This window comes from Odontomachus brunneus, unplaced genomic scaffold, assembly GCF_010583005.1.
Source record: "Odontomachus brunneus isolate Ranch 3 - 2012 unplaced genomic scaffold, Obru_v1 Obru_scaffold_167, whole genome shotgun sequence".
In the NCBI taxonomy this organism is placed as follows: Eukaryota; Metazoa; Arthropoda; class Insecta; order Hymenoptera; family Formicidae; genus Odontomachus; species Odontomachus brunneus.
The window spans coordinates 610,079-630,017 of record NW_022639617.1 but is presented as its reverse complement, the minus strand read 5'-3'; the positions used below and the strand labels follow the sequence as shown (position 1 = coordinate 630,017).

Genomic DNA, 19,939 nt, shown 5'->3' with positions numbered 1-19,939 from the left:
GTTTTTTTATATATTTCCTAGACCACTGTTTAGTTGAACAAATACACACTGACTACTGTGAATATGTCAATTATGTTCTACGATTTTCATATTTTATTAATAACCTGCTGTTGTGAAAAATTTTTATATCCCTTTATAGATTTTATACATTCTTTTTAATATCTCATGATGGAGAATATAGAAAAGAAGATACCAAGCTGCAGAATAAGAGGTACCAGGTGATCATTTGCGTTGAATTGCAACCAAATCACGAGTTTAGTCGAGTCGCGTTAATATGAATTTTTGTGCACAGGTCCTGGTCCAGTCTACAAATTGCCAACATTAACCGGTTACACTGACCACGATCCATCGCGACACAGGAATCCAGCATACTCCATTCGACCTAAAACTGGCATGAGATCTTATTTGATAGGACCTGGTCCTTGTTACAACGTGTCGAAATTGACCAAGTCTGGACAAGATAATCCACCTGCTTATACAATCAAAGGCAAAGAAGCATTGAAATGTAAGGGCGTCAGATGTGCTTTTTATTGATTCAAAAAGCGAGCAGTGCTTTAATACATTGATAGCTTTATAGTGCGAGATGTTGGACCGGGACCTGGAGCGTACTCGCCCGAGTTGTGTCCACCGATAAATCACAGTCGCAGAGCGCCAGCTTACAGTATCAAGTCGCGGGATAAGATGAAGTTACTCGACGATGGACCAAGCCCGAATTCGTATCTTTTACCCACGTGCATAGGACCCAAGGTGCCCGATAAGCGGGCCCAGGGCGCATTTTCTATGTGAGATGGATCCTTGTGCGGCTCTTTTGCAGTCTCATTTAACACGCACACAATTTATTTATTTTTTCTTTTAGTACTGGTCATCGCGAGATAAGCACGGCTATCATAGGTCCAGGTCCGGCCGCGTACGCCAAATTGGACTATAACCTGGTGAAACGTCGGAGTCCCGCATACAGTCTGAGAGAGCGACATTTTCTGTCGGAGAAATTTCGTAGTCCGGCGCCGACCTTTTATCCGCTGTACGACACGCGAAGGCGCGCACCTATGTACTCGTTTGGCGTAAAGCATAGCGAATGCACCGGAATACCTATCATGCAGCAGGACGAGGATTGATTTTGCAACTGGAAGGTCCTTGCGATAAAATTGCGTATTGTACGTCGATACTGTTGCATTGTATCCGTAATAAATGCGTTCTGTGGAGAAACTGGATCATATGATTTTCTGAGCAATCTATTTTAAAACGATTAAATACAGGAAATCAGATATTACAAGGAGGTAGAATAAGATTCTGTGTCTTGTGATATCTTTATTATTTTATATTCACGGTATATTCTTGATTGAAGTGATTTATAAGAAGCAATTGTTTTCTCACGGCCGTAATCATGATAATGTAACCCCAAGAAAAAACATACATTTCGAATAAAACTTCCAAATTTACAAGTGAAGAGAGATGCCGCCGAAAAGAGAACGTAAGAAAGATAGAACCGCGAATAAAAGGAAAACAGTGACATTGGCCAGGAACGCTATATGCGGCGTAATCAGTATGCATTCCAACTTACTTTAGATATTAATTTTGCATATGAGTATGAATACACAAATGTATATTTTATATAATATCCTAATAAAGCGGATCTCTCCTCATATATTAAGAGCGCGAAAAGTTTTAATTAACGGTTCGATAAAGAGAATTATTGAAGTATGATCAATATATACATACCAGAATTGCAGAATTGATATCGTTATTTTCTTTCCACAGCTCCCGGACCCAAATATAAACTCAAAACTCTCGTCGGTTATGAGGGACATTGCATCTCGACGTTTCGAAATCCAGCTTACACGTTCGGCAAACGTGTGAAGCACAGTTACGAGACAGTCGGCCCGGGACCGAAGTACATGCCTAAGGAACGCAGACGCGAAGGATATACCATCGGAATGGCCGCTATACAACGCGGTAAGAAGAAACAGCGATTTCCTCGTTCGAACTGCAGCAGTATACGATGATCATAGCTGTTTCTTGATACACTTGACAGTTATCACTACTGGACCTGGTATGAAGTACACATTGCCCGTTGTTCGTGGTCCTTCCTTCTCAATGAAGTGGAGGACCAAGCAGAGGAAGGTCGACGAGACACCAGGACCTGGCTACGTCAAGCCCATCACTGACGCACCTGTGTTTACCATGTAAGCTTACTCACTGCTTTACTTCTAACTCCTACAAATCTGTAGTTTAGCTTCATGCTTTACGCCCAAAATCGTACTGTAATTTTCGACTGAAAGCGTTTTCCACTGCTACCTGAAGTTATAAGACCCTAAACTTTAAGATTTGACAACCTGCGCATTATCGCAAGGAATTATTCTGTTGTTTGCAGAGGATTGCGTTGGCCAGCAATGAAAGTCAAGGCTAGTGCGGGCCCATACACGCCGTACGATTTGGACATGACAAACCCGAAAGCTCCAGCGTACAGCATAGCGCGCCAATATAAGTTTACACCCCTTCCTCGAAGTCCAGGTCCGATATATGACGTCAAGTTGCCCAAGCCAACTCCTGCTTTCTCGTTTGGTGCAAAGCACAGCATATGCGCGCCGCCCTACATAACAGAGTGCGACGAACAGTGCTGACAATAAAGGAAAAGGATGTTTTTCGATACACAAGACTGGACGGCATCTCTCTTTCTGTGTATGTACATTTCATCAGTGTTCCGATAACAAGTTCGGTAATAAATCATTTAATTGTCCTTTGGGAAGAGCACCGATTATTTCTCGCCAATGAATCGACTGAGTGACTTCCTGTACCGGCGCGGGCTGCACTGCGATCGTTGTCACCTTCGTGATGTCTCGATTCTCTTCAATCTTATCTTTTGTTTGCGCTGAGGCTCCGTTCGTTTTGGGTTTATCTATCGCCCCGGATCTCCAGGTCCATGCGATTAATTTATATAATATCTCAATTATATTTATAATGCTAATTCCAAGAAACAGACTGCATACGCCCCCGTAGTTACCTGCGGCGATAAGTTTAAATAATTGAATGTTCTTTAGATAAGTGATTGCGATACATTTATATCCGTAGAGAGAATAGTGGAAGAACTTACTCATGAGTTCGTACCAGTAGAAGAGCACATCCTGTCGCAATTTTATCGCGTCGCTCTTCCCGAAATAAATATGCACCACGCTGTGGTTATTGACCGGATATTTACTTCTAGGAGATAGAGACGCAACAACTATTTATACAACTGAATATTTTTATTGAAATTATTTTTATATACAGTCCATACCTGCCCCACGACAGCTCGGTGAGACTCAAGGGGATGCTGCTGGATCGCACGCTGTACGTCACATCACTGCAAGATGGAAAACAGTCGCAACTCAGATAACCGAATGTTCCCTCGAACTCGCTCTCATCGAACGGTACCATAGTGTTTTCAAATCGAGGCTTTATGTTTCGCCATCTCTCTGATAAATCATAGATGTATTCTGATTAAGATTTCTCGCCAACACAAAGCATATTCTGAAGATTCAACGAATTTCGCATTCGCAATAAATGACAAGCTCAATGATGATGTAAACAAACCTCGGTACTTTTTCAAACAAGGCAAATCCTTCAGATTACAGGTTTGCGCAAAGGCTGAACAAAAGAGACGTATTAGAGCTAGGGTTGAAATTAATTTTTTAATTACCATGTTTAATTAACGAGTAATATGAGCTAATTCAATCGAGCGAACTTTAATTGAATTCGTTGAAATCAATTGTCAATTAAACATTTTTCGATTAATTTTGCTCGAAAACAATTAGCTGAATTAGAACATATTTAGTCGATTGTAAAATTGGGAAAAACTTAGCTGATATCTTTGCAACTTTCATTAGAATATATTAAATATTCACATAGTGTCTCAAATAACATGAACGAGTCTACTTGCCGTTACCGATCTCTCCCGCTATCGGGTAGAAAAATGGCACGCAGTTGCATAGCTGAAAGATATCTTGTACGCGACAATGTACTATGCAATCGCTGTACGAGTAGTAACCGTGAAATATCTTGGAGTGCTCCGTTTGGAACAAGCAATCGCGTTCCTGTATGTCGTACTTTTGCACATTCTGCAATGGTAAAATTATCAAACTAATAAGATCAATACTATAATATTAATAGATACAACTGACGATTAGTTCTCGACCATAGATTAATCGTGAACTTACTTCGGTGCTGTCGAATATAATCGCATCCAGATCGATATAAGTTTCCATTTTAGGGGAAACCAAGATTTCGCGCACGTTGCCGCTTGTTGCATCAGGATAATCCAAAGGATCATACACCGATATCTCCATAGACAGATCAAAACAATTCTCATCAGCTTTGTGTAAACTATGACAGTTTCTGCGAACTCCGCAGAGAGACAAACGCTGACAGACTGTTTACCTTGAAACCATTCATCGGTAGAATTTTGTAGAAGGAATCGTCTAGGTGTGGATTCAAGAGAATGGACAGACCGTACTCGGAACCGATGTTTGTCGAACGCTCAATGTGCTGAGACGTGAAGACATCGTTTTGCGCGCTGCTTGTGTGACAATATCATTACAACAGAGAAAGAATTATACATCAGAATTGCATGAATAATTGACACTATTAGCGAGCAACGTACTGAGAAAAAAATATTAAGAAATTTGTTTGTGGAATATAAAGTTGACCTTTGTGAATTATTTTTGGGATATAAAGTTTATTTCCGTGAAATGAACTCTACGTATACCACAAATAAATTTTTAAATATTTTTTTCAGCGCACCTTCCGAAGCCGTCGTTGCGTCTAGCGTAATTGAACGTGCAGCAGAAGCCGTTTTGAGTCTTCCTCAGCAAGAAGACATCGTCGCACGCTTGATCCTTACCCTCCCACGAACACTTTCGCAACATGAACCTGCACTTCGGCGAGAGCTGTCGCATGAAAAGTGGGAAACTTCTTTATAGAATACATTGGAAGCTAGATCGAAATACACTTTGTATCAATTTACTCGTTTCATTATTCTGTTCACATCGTAGCCATTGTAGCCACGTTCCAGGATCGTGTGCAGGAGCTTTGTAGTCTCGCTCTCGGCCTCACCGATATTATCCAGATACAGCTGACCCAACAGGCTCAACATGTGCGTGATGTCTGACAATGTCAGGTTTGCAGTGAGTACGGTGCTCTCGAACTCTAAACTGCGTGTGATACAAAGCAATATTAACTCAGATGTATTTCGACACATTGTCTGCTTAGTGATTGACACAAGTATATAAAGATGCGTTCTCATACAGCAAAAATTGCATCAGTATATAAAAGAAGTCATTTGAGAAATGCCATAAGAATTGCTGCTTATTTTGTTGAAAAGAGAACGCAATTTATCCGAAATTATTGTAGCAATTACATGATTATAATCCACTCTATTTCAATAGATTGATAGTAAAAACATTAAGATTTATACATACAGTTCGTGAGCGAAGTCGATCGCCGCCCTCCGGCTGATCCGGTTGACATTGCAAATCGCTATCGCCGGATAGTTGATCCTCTGCATCGGATACAGCTTCGTCTCGGGGGTGGTGACAGTCGGGCTCCTCTTGTACGTCATCGTTAGATCGATCATCGAGAACATCATGCAGCAGACAGCTATCGTGTATATCGTGAGCTTCGTCAGCCTGCAAGAGAAATGCCTCTGATTAAACGAGTTGAACGAGCGTGACAAATTGACTGGAAGTCATCGCGAATCACACACCTCTCCGCGAGATGTCTGTGTCGACGAGGCTCGTCTCGTGGACCGTCGGCATCCACGAGATCCCGAAGGGCACTTATCCAAAACGAAACACCGCGAGATTTCCGCGCCTTTCGGTACGCAAGCAGCGTTCCCAAGTTCCTGAGCTTAAAACGAGACTTTCTCATATCGAGTAATTATGTGAAACGATACTGTACGCCGAAATGTGTCCGCTTATCGCAACATCCACTGTGGGAATGTATCACCTGCTACACAGCAATCCTGAACGACTCGATTGTGCCGCACGTAAGGCGCACATTAGGTCTATATCCCGTATATTCCAATCGCCTAAATTAATTAACACTATGAACATCAACAATTTAAATTCATCCGGACATTTCGGCGAATCGCGTGTAACGCACGTTCTTGCGTCACGATTATATATAAAAAGCTTAAATTACACTTATATCTATATATATAATCTAAAATATAAAAATTAGATATTTTCTAAACAAAAGTTGTCTAAAGAAATCGATGATACTAAAGGAATGAAACTCGGTTTTGAAATAATATGTATATATGTGTATATACATATATATATTTCCTTTTTTTGTTGGATAAATCCAGTTTGATTCGCAGTACAACGTCGCATAAGATGCAACCAATTATGGTTTTGCTTTTTGTGTTTCATCTTTATAATAATCACATTTCCTCCTCGCTGTTATATTCGATACGTGACGATAGCGACTGCAAAGAAATTGTTTTTTAGTCTGAAGAGACTTGAGCCTCCTGATGTAATATATACGAGTCGAGTTTGTCGAGTTACAAGCAAGCTACAAGGAAGAAAACACGTGTGCAACTGTTAGCTTACATGACGTCGGAAAAAAGAGACTACGAGAATTATATGTACGATTACAATTGTATTAGACTCCTGTGTTGATCGCGAATTTGCGCTCCGGGAGTCGCGCGTCGCGCGGAGTCGGCACCTCTCCCTAGAATTCGATTGTTATAATAAAAATTGAAAATGCATGCGTTTTGTATATTGTAAAAAACAGATAGTACGACGAGAAGGCACGTATTTCACGATCATTAACTGCACGGTTGTGGACAATTACGTACTCCGAAGTACATACAATCAACGGGTTCGCCCGGTTCGTCATCGATTAGACTTATATATTAGCCGCGCTAATAATATATGTGCTACCGTAATCTGCTCGCGATAACGAAGCGCAATGTATTGTACTGCACTGCCGAATGACAGTTAAACGATCTAACGTACACGCTACATTCTGTCTCGCTGTGAGCGCCGGGGATGTCGGTTCGTTTTGATTTTTCGTTTTCTCACTCGAATACGGCGATATAACGCGACTTAACGATAACACAAGATAATCGCGCGGCTCGTGAAATATTAATCCTCAGCAACGTTGATACGCGATAGTAGAAGCGAAGGTAGGTGCGTGCGAGCGTGCATGCGTGCGTGCGTAACGTAGGAGCAACGCGGCAAAAAACACCAATTAATGACACTAGAAAATCCTACAAGATTATTTGCTCTAAGAATAACAAACGAACGGAACCCATGCAGCACAAATCTTCAAAGGATGTTCTAAAGACGTTCTAAGAACATTCCAGAACATTCTCTGAAGATTTTGTGCTATCTGGAAACGCACAGAAATGATCAGGAAGAGCTTGACATTTTTTTTATTATAACGCGTCGAACAAATCAGTTTTACGACGTTAATAAATTTGCACAACAATAAATTTATGCAGCCGCAAGACCGTCCGTCAAGCTCTTATTGACAACTTCTGTGCGCTTCGTTCGTGCGTTAATGACACTAGTTAATTTACACGTACGACTATGAGCTACATCGGTACCGTCGAGGTACAATTGCTTGTTACGGTCGACAGCGTTCATAGCAGATCTTTACGTGCGCGCGGCTTCCTAAAAACGGGAAGCGTCGCGGAATGATTGCCAATGCCTAGACGGATAAGGATTCTGACAACGGAACGATACTTAGCTTAGCTCTAGATTCGAGAACGAGTTAAGTAACGCTTGTGTTTCGCTCGCGCTGTACTCGCCTGTCGTTAAAAGTTAAGTCGTATCTCGGAATTGATTCTCGGAGTGTCGTGTCAACGATTGTGTGATATGATTTATCCGCTCTAACACATTCACGGAATCAGCCAGTGATTCGATGACCGTTCACTATGACTAGCGTTTGCGTATTATAACGTACGACGAAAGGAAGAGCGTTAATTGACTCTCTACATCGAGAAACGGAGAGATAAATACACAAAGATCTATGCAGTAAAGTACAAATGTAAGTATGTACATTCGTATGTGCATAAGAAATATAAATATTCAAAGTACAATCGCGGCATAAATACGCAATAAGAGCATAAGTATAATTACTATTATATGCTATTATTATCGCTGCAATTAATATTAATATTATTATTATTATTGAATATTCCATGTGTGTGTGTCTGTTCGAAAGTTTGTATTAATCGCTGCGTATATTGCGCGTGTGTGTATATATACAAATTCATATCGAGAAAATGTGTGCTGTCTCTCCTTTTTCCTCCTCTCTTGATATCGTAAGATATTTATCTATATTGCGTATATATATGAAAATAAAATTGAGCAAATGATTCACCATGTGTGTATGTGTATGCTGCACATATCATTACGTAATATATATTTAGTAAACACATTAAAATTACGCGTCCCTATAGTATATAATACGAATAATAGAAATGCATTCAAGCAATATTACTCCATTCGTTGGCAGACACACACAATCCGACAATTGTATGTACAAATGAATATTATGAGTGTTCCTGTACGTAGGAATCAATGAAAGCATAATTACGACGCCATATCAACACTAATATTGTCTCGTTTAAGTGTTCCAATGAGTAATTATTGTGCAATTAAATATTGTTCACGATATACGATAATCTCATCGATCGTGCGTCTTACAAATGTATAATATTGCTTTTGATTTTACATCGACATTAATAATGAAATCGATAAAGCCTCATTACGAAGGCGTAGCCTCTTCGTCGAGAATGGAGGAATATAGATCGATATAATAATACGTACTTTTGAAAAACTATTTAGTCTTCGATCGTTTCACGTCAAAGCTGATATCACGCGAGAGATATTCACGTATTATTTTCACTCGGACAATTCGGAGAGGGGTTGAAGTAGAGTTAGAGTGATTTTTTTAGAAAAAACGTGTGGTATCGTAAGTGCATGCGAGACGATACCGCGATATATTCGGATCGTGTCGGAATTGTATTCAGAGAGAACGTACAACGCGTCAAACTGTCATCTCCATTGACGGTATCGTATAAATAACGGTTTGACCGAATAAAAGTGGCTGTAATAATATCCAATGATACGGTACAACATTATACAAGAATAATTAATCTAGACAGACAAAAATATATAGAAAGTCGCTGGCATTTATCAGCTAGCGCACATTATACAAGAATAATTAATCTAGACAAAAATATAGAAAGTTGTTAGCACTCGAAACAAGTTGGCGACCGACTGCTACATCAGTTTACAGTTATACTGTGAACCTTTGTTGAACACGCTTGAATTCGCCGTCTCTCCCTCTTTCTTTCTCTCTCAATCTTCTCCGATTTATAACAACTACACACAATATATCTCTATACATTTAGGCATTTTAGGTACAGGTATCAAAGTTTCGTTTTAAATAGTTGCAATTGTACTAACGCAGATTGGCTTTAGTTCGTTAGAACGTGTCTGCGTGATATGGTTCGCTCTTATAAATGGTCCGTGAAAGTCCGACGCAGCTGAAAGTGCGTTGTAAGGCCCTAAATACACCTCAAAAAAGTCGATCGAAGTATCCGGCAGTAAGGACAATAAAGCCGCGCCTGAGACGCAATCTCTTTACTGCGGCTCGCGGCAACGTATTTACACCTAGAAATCGATTAGGATGAGAGCCTGCACCTTCAACCCGGGTTTCCCGCCTCGAGTTTTCACAAATTAAGTCGGATTCGTCACACTTGAACCATGCACAAACGTATCGTAGGATGCGACTCGTTCGCTGACTAATTCATTAAGTATCATTGTGTATAAGTTAATACAGTAGATATTCTATATATGAGAACTTTTGATATCCCATTCTAAACAATGTATGTATGTATGTATATGTGTGTGCATATATATATATATATATATATATATATATATATATATATATATATTATATATATATATATATATATATATATATATATATATATTATATATTATATATATATATATATATACACACACAACTGTTAAAATAAAGGTGCGCACATATAAAATCGCCAAGTTACGTCAATCTACCAAATGGAAGGACTTCGAGTGTGCACAGAATGCATCAGACGCGGTGGACATAAGTAGAGACAACGTAACTTTCCTCGCGGAACACAATACACCGTACTTTCATGTGATTCGATGCATCGGATAAAATTCTGGGACAGAGATACGGTAAACAGCTCGAGACACAAAAGGAATTTCAAATCCGACGTTCTCCGCGCGTGTGCATGTAATATATTAAAAGACCAATGAGACAATTGTAACGTTGTAACGAGATAATCGTCGTTCGTTCACTATAGAAGATCAGAAGCACCGACGCAATAATATAATATAAAAATCGATAAAAATCACACACGATTATTACACGTAAAATGTACAATACAATTAGTTCACTAAAAAATATACTACTTAGGCCATGCGTGTATGCGAAGTGATTTCGCATACTTAGGAGCGTTCCAGCTCGAGATAGATTCCTCTGAGTCGAGAATCGTGGAAGATGTCTCGCGACCGTCTAATACGTGTGTCGATGCACAACTACGTTATATGGATGACGTAGTTTGGCATGCCATCAGGTAGATGGTCGTCAGAAATTAAGTTTAATCACTGATAATCGTCGAGTGTTCAAAACGCAATGCGCATCACCGATAATGATACAACCTATTCATCGAAAACCAAGAACACGCCGTCCGACAAATGCTGTCAATCTTGACTATTCGAGCTTCTCGGATATTATCCGGATACTCGAGGGTATATAGTTAATTTCAGATATTAACTAATTTTTCTCATGATAACAAAGAATGAATGAACACGTTACTGCTTCGTATTACTTACAAAATTAAAGGTATTCTCTACATTGTTTTAATACAAATAATAATATAATTATCGTAATACATAGATTGCTTTATATTATATCAATATATTGACTGGAGGGCTTCACGCCTAGCCGGACCGAGAAAAGGCAACTTTAATTTTGCGTCCGTGCATGAGTAACTTGCGGCTAAAGTTAATTTAATGAATAATAAAATAATTTGACATTTCCATTATTGACTTTTGAACAATAACGATTAACAATAATTTTAATAATAACGATTAACGAAATACCCGGGTTATGTCGACAGCATTATATCCGACAGCGTGAATACAATCACTAAGCCGATAACAGATAATTATCGATTGTAAAAAGCCCTTAGAGATCACATAACGAATCATGCATACTTCTCGAAATTCTCGAAAGAGACAACATATCTCGCTTCGTTCAACACATGGTTTCCGAAGCGGGGGCAGGTACGGTGCTCAGATTCTTGTCATTCGGATCGGCGGTCTCCGACTCGCGTATCGGTGGTCGCGACAACGTCTGCTCGATCTCCCTGGTGACGCTGATGGTCGGCGGCGGTCTACGCGAGTCCTCATCGATCGCGGAGGTACGACGCAGCTGACGATGGTCGTTGGACACGCTGAAGAAGCACGCGACGGCCGCCTCGTCCGGCGCGCTTGGTGGCTGCTCGTCGTCGTCGTCGCCGTCGCCGCCGTCATCGTCGTCCTCCCGATACCGCCGCTGAATCAGATCCTCCATTTGCTGATAGTCGCATTCCTCAGCGTCGCGCAGGTGCTCGTTCTCGATTTGCCACGCCATCTCGGGATTCGAGATGTCCGATATGTTGCGGACTCGCGACGGCGGCGGCGAGACCGGTGGTGTTCGCGGCGGACTCAGCAGGCCGCAGTAACTCTCGAGTTCGTCCGTTATGCTGGTGTATTCGGCGCGCATCGTCAGCAAGATTGATCTTTGAGCGCTGCCGGCGGATGTAACGGACGACGGGATCACGGCGACGCGGGGTTCCGCCCAGGTCACAGCTCTTTGGATGCTGGGTGGCGGTAGCAGCATAATGTCGTCCGACTCTGACTTGGTTCTGCTGCTCTGCCTGAACGTAGGACGTTCTATGGAATCTTGCCTGGTGTCCGACGGTGGATTCTCGCTGCTGGCCTCTTTGCTGGCCTCCCGGCTGGTCTCCCTGCTGACTTCTCTGCTCGGTTCCCTGCTGATTTCCTTGCTAGTCTCTATGCTGACTTCCCGGCTCATCTCTTTGCTCGGCTCCCTGCTGATCTCGCGACTCATTTCTCTCTCGTGCAACACCTCCTTCTTCGCCGTTACTTCGCCTGCTTCGAGTACGTCTTTACTGCCCTCCGTTTCCACGCTTGTCATCGTCTTGATGTCGTCCTGGCCGGCATGAGCGTCCACACTCACGGAAGAGTTTCTACTGAGATTCTCGCGCGAAGTCACGGTTTCGGACATCTTCAAGCAGTCATCCTCCACAGACGGTTGACCGACGTTCAGGAAGGTGGCGTCGGTGAAGGAACGCAACAGTCTCTTACGTCGCATCGCCGTCGGCAATTGCGTGTGCGAGTCCGCCTCGGAGAAAGCTTCCGATCGCTCGGACACCCGACGTTGTCGAACGTCCAGCTCCAAACCGGACAGTCCTTCGTTCGGCATATACGTCGCCATGAAACGATGTATCACTCCGAGGTGCGCCAGAGTCTGTTGACTCAGTTCCTCCAACTTGCGGATGCGGAATTCGACTGCCTGTAAATAAGAAGGAAAGAAAAAACATTTTTTATTATCGGATATCAAACATTCAAAAATATATTCATTGAGAATACAAGTATGGTTATTAACGGTACCTGAAGGGACGCGTTCTGAGTACTCTCTTTCTTGTCAATATCCTCGATCTTCTGATGCATATTTTCCACTCGATCAGTCGTGACCTTCACGCGCTCCTCCGTGGACATCTGCAACTTGAGCTCTTGCTCGCGGAAGTAGCCCTCGACGCAGTCCTCTTCAAAGTCATACAAACGTTCTATATCGTCGGGCTCCAGGAACAATTTCAACCCGTTGTCGCAGGTCTCGCCCGTGCCGCCTTTACTTTGCGTAATGTGCCTCAGAAAATATCTCAGCAGTAAATATACGTGGCAAACCACTATAAGTGGTGGTGGCAATACCGGTTTCTGTTCATATTCCATAACGACGGTAAAGCGTTGGAACATCCAGACTTGATGAGCTATAGCATTCATCTCATTGAAAATATTGTTAAATACCGCAATTAACATATTTATGAGCAAAATATTGGCAATTAAAAGATACACGGACATTGCAGCAGGCACGATCCAACGACCTGAAAGGCACGGAACCATTCCCGGCTCGTTCCCGCAATCCGGATCTATACTATCCGCATACACTTCTCCATACAGCATAAAGTACGGCTGCATAAATATCTGTCGACCGACCAAAAGGAAATACAGTAAAATCACGAATCCAAATTGGAGATTTATACTCGAAAGTATATAGACACTAAGCAGTAGATATGTACGTACATCTCGTATTATACGCCACTTTGCCTCCGAATTGGGATTTAATATAGCTTGCCTCGCCACACCGAAACCCATGAGTACGACCAGCAAGAGCACAACGAAATATATCATGTTCTTTACCATTTTCCCCATCATGGTCACCAGAGGACCTACGAGACATAATTAAACATATAGTTGCAATTATATATTTACAAGCTATTGCTGTTTATCCTTTTCTGTAAAACCAACCACGCAGATTTTCGAATACGAAAAGGTAAGTTACTTTGGTTGATATTAAGCATACCAAAATATTTGTTGACACCAAGGATGTTGAGTATTCGTAAATACCAGTAGATGCAATCAACACAGTATATGACGCGACCTACATCTAGAGTCAAGTGTCGCAGACGTAAAGCTAGCCCGATTTGGAAAAATATTATCGCGGCTGCATCGCACGGGTTCCACATATTCCACGCCCACACGCTAAATTTGTGCGAGAGCGTCGCCGGTTCTGACGTTGCGATCTCGCGTACTTTCTCGCATCCAAGCGTACAGATGTATGCGATTGCGTATATTTCGGCTAATGACGGGTGATCGTCCATTTGCACGAGGATGCAGTACGAGAAGAAAAGTAAGAAGACAATATACGCTATCTGCAACAATGTTACATTCATAATACAATAGCCAGTATCGAAAATACAACAAATATTGAACAAATACTTACGGCGTTCGCCCAAAACTTCGTAATTGGAGCGGTATAGAATTCATACAACTTTTTTTTTAATCTCAATGGCCTGGTTGTTTTGTTATCGTAGTATTCAGATCGAAGACCGTAAGCGCGATGAATACCGTCATCGTGGTCCGTTAGTACTTTCCCATTCTCTTGGACGATTGTCTCCTTTACTATTGCGGTACAGTGCTCGTTGCTAATTAAAGCCTATTGAAAAGCACAAGAAAGAATTTACCACTATTCGAGCGAATTATTCATATACTGGGAAGGACAATAACATACATAAAATCAGGTAAATTTCTCAGTGCATGGTTGAATGGATATTGATATCGACTTCAAACATTTAACAAAAAACAAGAGAAAAAGGAAAAGAGAGATTAGATTTTATGTAATCATTCACTAAAAAGGTAGCATGACACATAATAGAGATACATTGTAGACAAAGTTAATTAGATATTCTATAACTTGTTTATAAATATGAGAACTTGCACATTTGATAGGTATGAAACTGATAACATTTAATATATATATATACACACACACACATATATATGTATGTGTGTGTATTATATATCCACATATATATATATACACTAATATATATTTATAATCTAAAAATTTATATTAATAAGCAAATATTAAAATAAAATTTACAAATTTATCCAAGTTTGCTTTCTTTTTTATATACATATATATATATTAATTACTTTATTTTGCAAATAAAATTAAAATAAAATTATAGTAAACTTTGAGAAGATACATAATACATTTTTTAAAATGAATTGTAATTACAACCTAACTCCAATTTCTATACAAGCATAGTTCAATAATGTATTTTGGAAAGAAGTAAAAATTATCTGTAAAGAAAGAATTGTGATTAGAAATTTGTAACGGTATCATAATATGTATGCACATGATGAAAGTAATATTTTTCAGCATGAAATAAAAATATACATTATAACAATATAGGATTACTATATAATTTAGTTTCAAACTTAATAAATAAATATAATTTAATTTATAATATCCTAATATTTTTTCTTTAATAAAAAGAAAGATATATAATCTCAAGATATTAATGAATCAGATTTAAATAATTATGCATATTGAATGTATTTACTTACATATATGCATATTGACACTAAGGACAATGTTATATTACAATGTTATATAAATATTATAAGGATAGTTATTAATATAATTAAAGGCTTTTTCTCTGTGTATATACACACAGTTTATGTATAAATTTGATATTTAATGAATAATCGTTTTATCAACTCATCATGTGTAATATATACATATAATTAGATATTACCGTGACAAGTTATTAAGCTCTCAACATTTGAAGAAATTCATCTTATCGTCTTTATTCTTTACAATATGAATGTCGTAATGCATATGAAACAATTACTATGTGGTTGAATTATGACCAATGAAAACTAAGATCAAACAAATAAAAAAGTAGCTTAAGAGTGCACCAGAGAGTGTGAGATTATTGTATAGGAGATCACTGCGTTCAGGCCAGTATAGATATACCTTAACGCCTGGTTGGCTGCTGGGTTTGTTGCGTATGCTCAGGCTCCTGCGCAGACGTTTCTAAAAAATAATTAACACGCATACCCACATAGTCTAAATGTTACAAGTAGATCAATACACCTTTAATAGAGAACAGTTAATCTCTCAGAAACCATGTATATGTCAATAGTAATATCCCTTAACCCAGCAATTATGATGTGGTGCAATAATGTACATATCAATGACGCAGATAATCTGAAGCGAACAAAAATCAAAGATAAGATTGTACTGTTTCAACTATAATGATGAAATGACGTATAATTCCATTAAAATAAAATATATAAGCTGAATATATATGGACTGTGTATTAATATGTTTTACCTAAGTGAATATTCATTAGAAGCTACATGTGTATACGTTTATGTACAATTTTGGGGAGGAAACCTCTCAAAACCAGCAACCATATTATCTTATTTCACTCGTTAATCGTGTGATTTCCAAAATGGAAAACTATTAACTTCTCGCAGCCAATGCACATTTACAAAGTTCTTTAATTAATGAATAAATTAAATCATTAACACAAGTATTTCACATTTTGTTAAGACAATTTAGTATTACAAATTTATAATACTACAAGTGTTTCTCATCATCAGTTACCATATTACTGTGGTCTTTTGCAGTAAGCTTAAAAAATTATAATTGTTATAAAGTATATTTGAGGTTTTCTTAAGAAACAAGCGTTAGCAAACGCCATTGTAGGTTTTTAAAATCAAAATAATTACCTCAACATCTGGTCCTGCTGGTGCACCATGTTCGGAATCACTGTCTTCTTTCTCATCTTCCAGAGCTATTAAATGTTCCTCTTGTGTTTGAGGCATCAGTTGCAATTCTTCTCTGCTTTTAAACTCCAATCGTGCTATGTACATAGGGAAGAGTAACCCCATAATTACCTAGGAACAGATTTCAATGCATCTCAATTGTTTAATTTATAATCAATTAATCGGTTGCAAATCAAAGTTATACAATTTACAGGTAACTGACGTTACCTTTAAATTAGTATTTTTACGAGTACGAAGGCCACCCATCCATAAATCAGCCAGAATAATTTGGCTACAAGGATGCGCTAGTAATGGTCGATGGTTTGCTGTAACTGCAAGGGACAGACATGTCTGTCCCGACCAATTCTGAAGTTCCGAAGTTAACAGTTGCTGCGTTTGATCATCATCTTGTCGATAACAATAGTCCAATAATTCAAGGGCTGCGTCCAAGAAAAGATTCACGTTAATTACGAAAAATATTATTCTCATGATACGGTAACATGATACTGAGAGATATATATAAGCAATTCTGAAAAATTCTGGAATTGTACCAATATTTTCAAACTCTTTGCCATAGCCGCGTAATTCGTCATAAACTTCAGTTTCCAGATCGTCCTCTGCCGCTTCGTGTGCCATAGCTTTATACAATTTGAGCGCGACAAGTGCCTTAGCTAATGCTTCTTCTCCATGTTGCCACATTAATAAAGCCATCTGCTGGCGCTTCGTTAACACGGCCCAAATGAGCAATTCGTTGAAGGGATAATCGAAAAGGGGAGTGTCACGATTAGCTGGTAAAGTTTCAGCGAGCAGGCTCATGGTCAAACTGTCGGACTTCCCTCCAGAACCTGCGTAATAGCGTGTATTACAATTCACAGCGCAGCTATTCCGATGCATGTGCTGTTGATGACCGCCACCGGACCTCTTCATCACTTTTGTGTAGATCACGCGAAATCTTCGGCGTGTGTATTGCGCGCGATACGCTCCACCCATCAGTTTGTTGATCACGAGACCGATGTCGTGCAACGTGTACATGTAGCCCCGTGGGATATTTGGTCGTACGTCGCGCAGGATGTAGCCTAGCGTATTCGATGGACCTTCTTTCTGATTGATCCATCAGAAAAAAAGAATCGTTCAATATACTATATTTTACGTGTGTAATCTCTAAAATTAATTTAATTAATCTAATCTCTAAAATTAATCTAAGTACATTACTTGGACAATTTCGTTCTCTGTTTATTAAAGAAGGAAACATTAAGAATGTATAATCAAGCAAGAATTATAACGTATTGTATCACTAGTTTATATAAGCTTTTATCAAGATATAATGACATATTTTCAGCATATTTTTCATAACAACTCCCTTGTTTCTTTCTCTCAGTAAATTCTGTTAGAAATAAATTTAAAAGAATATATGGGTTGAAATTTATATCGCAAACACCGATCATCACCCTCTTCTCTCCCTCTTTCTCTCACACTAACAGAGGCTATTTTGTATCCATATTTAAATTGTTTACTAAGGAACTACACCGGCTACAGAAATAAAGTTGACCTACTGTGTTATACAGCTCCTCAAGACGCGGTATTGATAAAAATTTCCGCATGGTTACGCCATTTTCCAGTAGAAGTTTCACAAAGTCTATCCTGTCATGCTGAAGCGCTTGCATCATAGACTGTTCTAAAGCGCCAGATGGCCATTTTTGGCCATACACGAATATCTCACTTCGGGCGATGTCTACTCTGTTCCATATTAGAGAAAGAGATAACTGCTCGGCCGGGGATAATTGCTTCGACTTGAACAAAGCTGTCAGTATGGTTTGATCGAGTTCTTGCGGTCTATCCTGCGATATCCTGAATACAGTGATCTGCAGATACAATCGCCATTTAACGAAATTCTATCTACAAATGAATGCATAGCTCAAAACGGAAATTTAATAAGACGTATATACATACCAAATGTTTTTTTCGTGTACACTGCAAAAGTTCCGAACAGAGTTGACTCGCCTGTTCAGCGGAAACTTGGAAAGTACGTTTAATGGTTTCCAAAACTTGTTCTTTAACACCTTCCAGCGGTCCTTCCCCGTCACCAGTCTGTCCATCCCTCCATCTGTATAAAATGCACACCTCGCATAAAAATACGTGCTTATAAATTGTATTCACTTTTAAATATAGGTGGAAGCAAATTTGCCATTACTTGTGCATAAATGCGATTAGATCGGCTGCACGTCCCGAACCATCACAGACTACCACGGGCACAGGTGGATCGTCCGTTACATATTCTAAAACTGCACGAATTGTATTTGTACCACCCTCAATGACTAATGCAACCACAGGTATGCTGCTGTGTGTATCTGAAAGATACAGTAAATTAAAACTCTGGGAACTACAGAAATCTGGCTTTTAGGCATCACTATCGTGACATTTACATGGTTGTAGCTTCAGGTTTGAAATGTATTTTTCTAATTTTCTACGAAGAACAATTTCCGCACCATACCGACCGCCAGTGCCATTGTCAACCAATAAGAAGTAAGCGTGTCGATTGTTTAATACTGTATATTTTGTCCTGAAAAATCACACGTGTACAAAAATATATTTTTAAAATTTCAGAAACACCACGTTTTAATAGTAGATAGTTATGTTTAAAGTGAACTTTTACCATGGTGAAGAAACGCAATCATACGACACTTCTTCACCGCGACCAATTAACTCATGGCTTTTGTCCAAAATTCCCCAAGGAGCAATACCTATGCTCACAACACGACCCTGTCGTTGAGAACGTTCCAGCAACAACGCGTCGCCGACTTGTCTTGTAACACCTATGAGAATCAACAGAAATATTGTAAAACTTCCTTTCACGTTACATCATAGATTGTATCATTTTTACCTAAAAAAATTTACCTGTGTTCGTTCCTCCCGTGAATATCCATGCTCCTGTTGTTTTCGCGGCTTTCAACAAACCTTTACGTAACACTTTCTTCAAGCTTGGCTGAAGATCGAAGTTTGACCGACCGCCATGAACGGTAATTAACAATTTGGGCAAGCCTAAATTCCATTCTCGACATAATAATTGCACAATCGGTTCCGGCCGTGTATCGTGAGCTAATCTTACATACTGCAAATAATACATTATTCTCACTGTAATAATTACAATAATAATGTAACAGATAACATGTCAGGGATATTAAGTATACTTGTGCTTTTGTTGGATGTGGACCTCCCTGGAATTCTATGGTACCATAAGCATCAGTAGGATAAGGACAAGTATTCTTTCCTGGAGACCATTGTTCTCGGTCCTTTTCCCTGGTGTCGCCAGTGGTGTAACTTTGAACATCCGCCCCAGTTCCACAATGATGCGTGTATGAGTTGCCACAGCAGCATCTATAATAATACAATATTTCAAAATAAGTGTCCATATTTTATATTTTATCAACATTAATAACACTTAACATTTTGTTTGTATATTTATGCGTATGCTATAAAGCATAGGA

At 39.5% G+C, this 19,939-nt stretch overlaps 3 protein-coding genes across 16 annotated transcripts in view; 1 reads left to right on the top strand and 2 right to left on the bottom strand.

The window, feature by feature from the left end:
• Positions 1 to 15: 15 nt before the first annotated feature.
• LOC116851171 (outer dense fiber protein 3-like) lies at positions 16 to 4,905 on the top strand. 4 transcript variants are annotated; one of them, XM_032830317.1, is made up of 5 exons: positions 16 to 211; positions 293 to 505; positions 578 to 782; positions 857 to 1,154; positions 1,759 to 1,897. In XM_032830317.1, the coding sequence occupies exons 1-4, from the start codon at positions 166 to 168 to the stop codon at positions 1,113 to 1,115; spliced, it is 723 nt and encodes a 240-aa protein (XP_032686208.1). In that variant the 5' UTR covers positions 16 to 165; the 3' UTR covers positions 1,116 to 1,154; positions 1,759 to 1,897. The 4 variants fall into 4 exon arrangements, 2 of the variants coding, with proteins under 2 accessions (XP_032686208.1, XP_032686209.1); XR_004379538.1 differs by lacking the exons at positions 16 to 211; positions 293 to 505; positions 578 to 782; positions 857 to 1,154 and adding exons at positions 1,392 to 1,543; positions 2,033 to 2,183; positions 2,372 to 2,679; positions 4,772 to 4,905 and having other exon boundaries at positions 1,759 to 1,953; XR_004379537.1 differs by lacking the exons at positions 16 to 211; positions 293 to 505; positions 578 to 782; positions 857 to 1,154 and adding exons at positions 1,392 to 1,543; positions 2,033 to 2,183; positions 2,372 to 2,679; positions 3,268 to 3,423 and having other exon boundaries at positions 1,759 to 1,953.
• On the bottom strand, positions 2,538 to 6,150 carry LOC116851169 (sodium channel protein Nach-like). Of its 3 annotated transcripts, none has more exons than XM_032830312.1 (11): positions 5,738 to 6,150; positions 5,454 to 5,660; positions 5,000 to 5,186; positions 4,777 to 4,922; positions 4,414 to 4,552; positions 4,194 to 4,316; positions 3,917 to 4,094; positions 3,571 to 3,624; positions 3,275 to 3,452; positions 3,092 to 3,198; positions 2,538 to 3,001 (listed from the first exon to the last, which is right to left on the bottom strand). In XM_032830312.1, exons 1-11 carry the CDS (start codon positions 5,899 to 5,901, stop codon positions 2,694 to 2,696), a joined length of 1,791 nt encoding a protein of 596 aa, XP_032686203.1. In that variant the 5' UTR covers positions 5,902 to 6,150; the 3' UTR covers positions 2,538 to 2,693. The 3 variants fall into 3 exon arrangements, with proteins under 3 accessions (XP_032686203.1, XP_032686205.1, XP_032686206.1); XM_032830314.1 differs by having other exon boundaries at positions 2,601 to 3,001; positions 4,414 to 4,549; XM_032830315.1 differs by lacking the exon at positions 3,571 to 3,624 and having other exon boundaries at positions 2,601 to 3,001.
• Positions 6,151 to 6,293: 143 nt separating this feature from the next.
• LOC116851168 (transient receptor potential cation channel trpm) overlaps positions 6,294 to 19,939 on the bottom strand; it is a 17,278-nt gene continuing 3,632 nt past the window's right edge. For 6 of the 9 annotated variants that reach the window (XM_032830302.1, XM_032830307.1, XM_032830305.1 and 3 more), the window contains 16 exons: positions 19,643 to 19,829; positions 19,350 to 19,563; positions 19,108 to 19,267; positions 18,878 to 19,014; positions 18,646 to 18,802; positions 18,405 to 18,558; positions 18,008 to 18,316; positions 17,006 to 17,555; positions 16,683 to 16,894; positions 16,419 to 16,586; positions 15,658 to 15,717; positions 14,116 to 14,328; positions 13,696 to 14,044; positions 13,416 to 13,561; positions 12,726 to 13,316; positions 11,305 to 12,627 (listed from right to left, as the gene is read on the bottom strand). In XM_032830302.1, the coding sequence (XP_032686193.1) occupies positions 11,305 to 12,627; positions 12,726 to 13,316; positions 13,416 to 13,561; positions 13,696 to 14,044; positions 14,116 to 14,328; positions 15,658 to 15,717; positions 16,419 to 16,586; positions 16,683 to 16,894; positions 17,006 to 17,555; positions 18,008 to 18,316; positions 18,405 to 18,558; positions 18,646 to 18,802; positions 18,878 to 19,014; positions 19,108 to 19,267; positions 19,350 to 19,563; positions 19,643 to 19,829 (4,930 nt within the window). Of the gene's footprint in view, positions 12,628 to 12,725; positions 13,317 to 13,415; positions 13,562 to 13,695; positions 14,045 to 14,115; positions 14,329 to 15,657; positions 15,718 to 16,418; positions 16,587 to 16,682; positions 16,895 to 17,005; positions 17,556 to 18,007; positions 18,317 to 18,404; positions 18,559 to 18,645; positions 18,803 to 18,877; positions 19,015 to 19,107; positions 19,268 to 19,349; positions 19,564 to 19,642; positions 19,830 to 19,939 lie in introns of all 9 variants that reach the window. The other 3 variants (XM_032830308.1, XM_032830310.1, XM_032830304.1) reach the window with 2 other exon arrangements.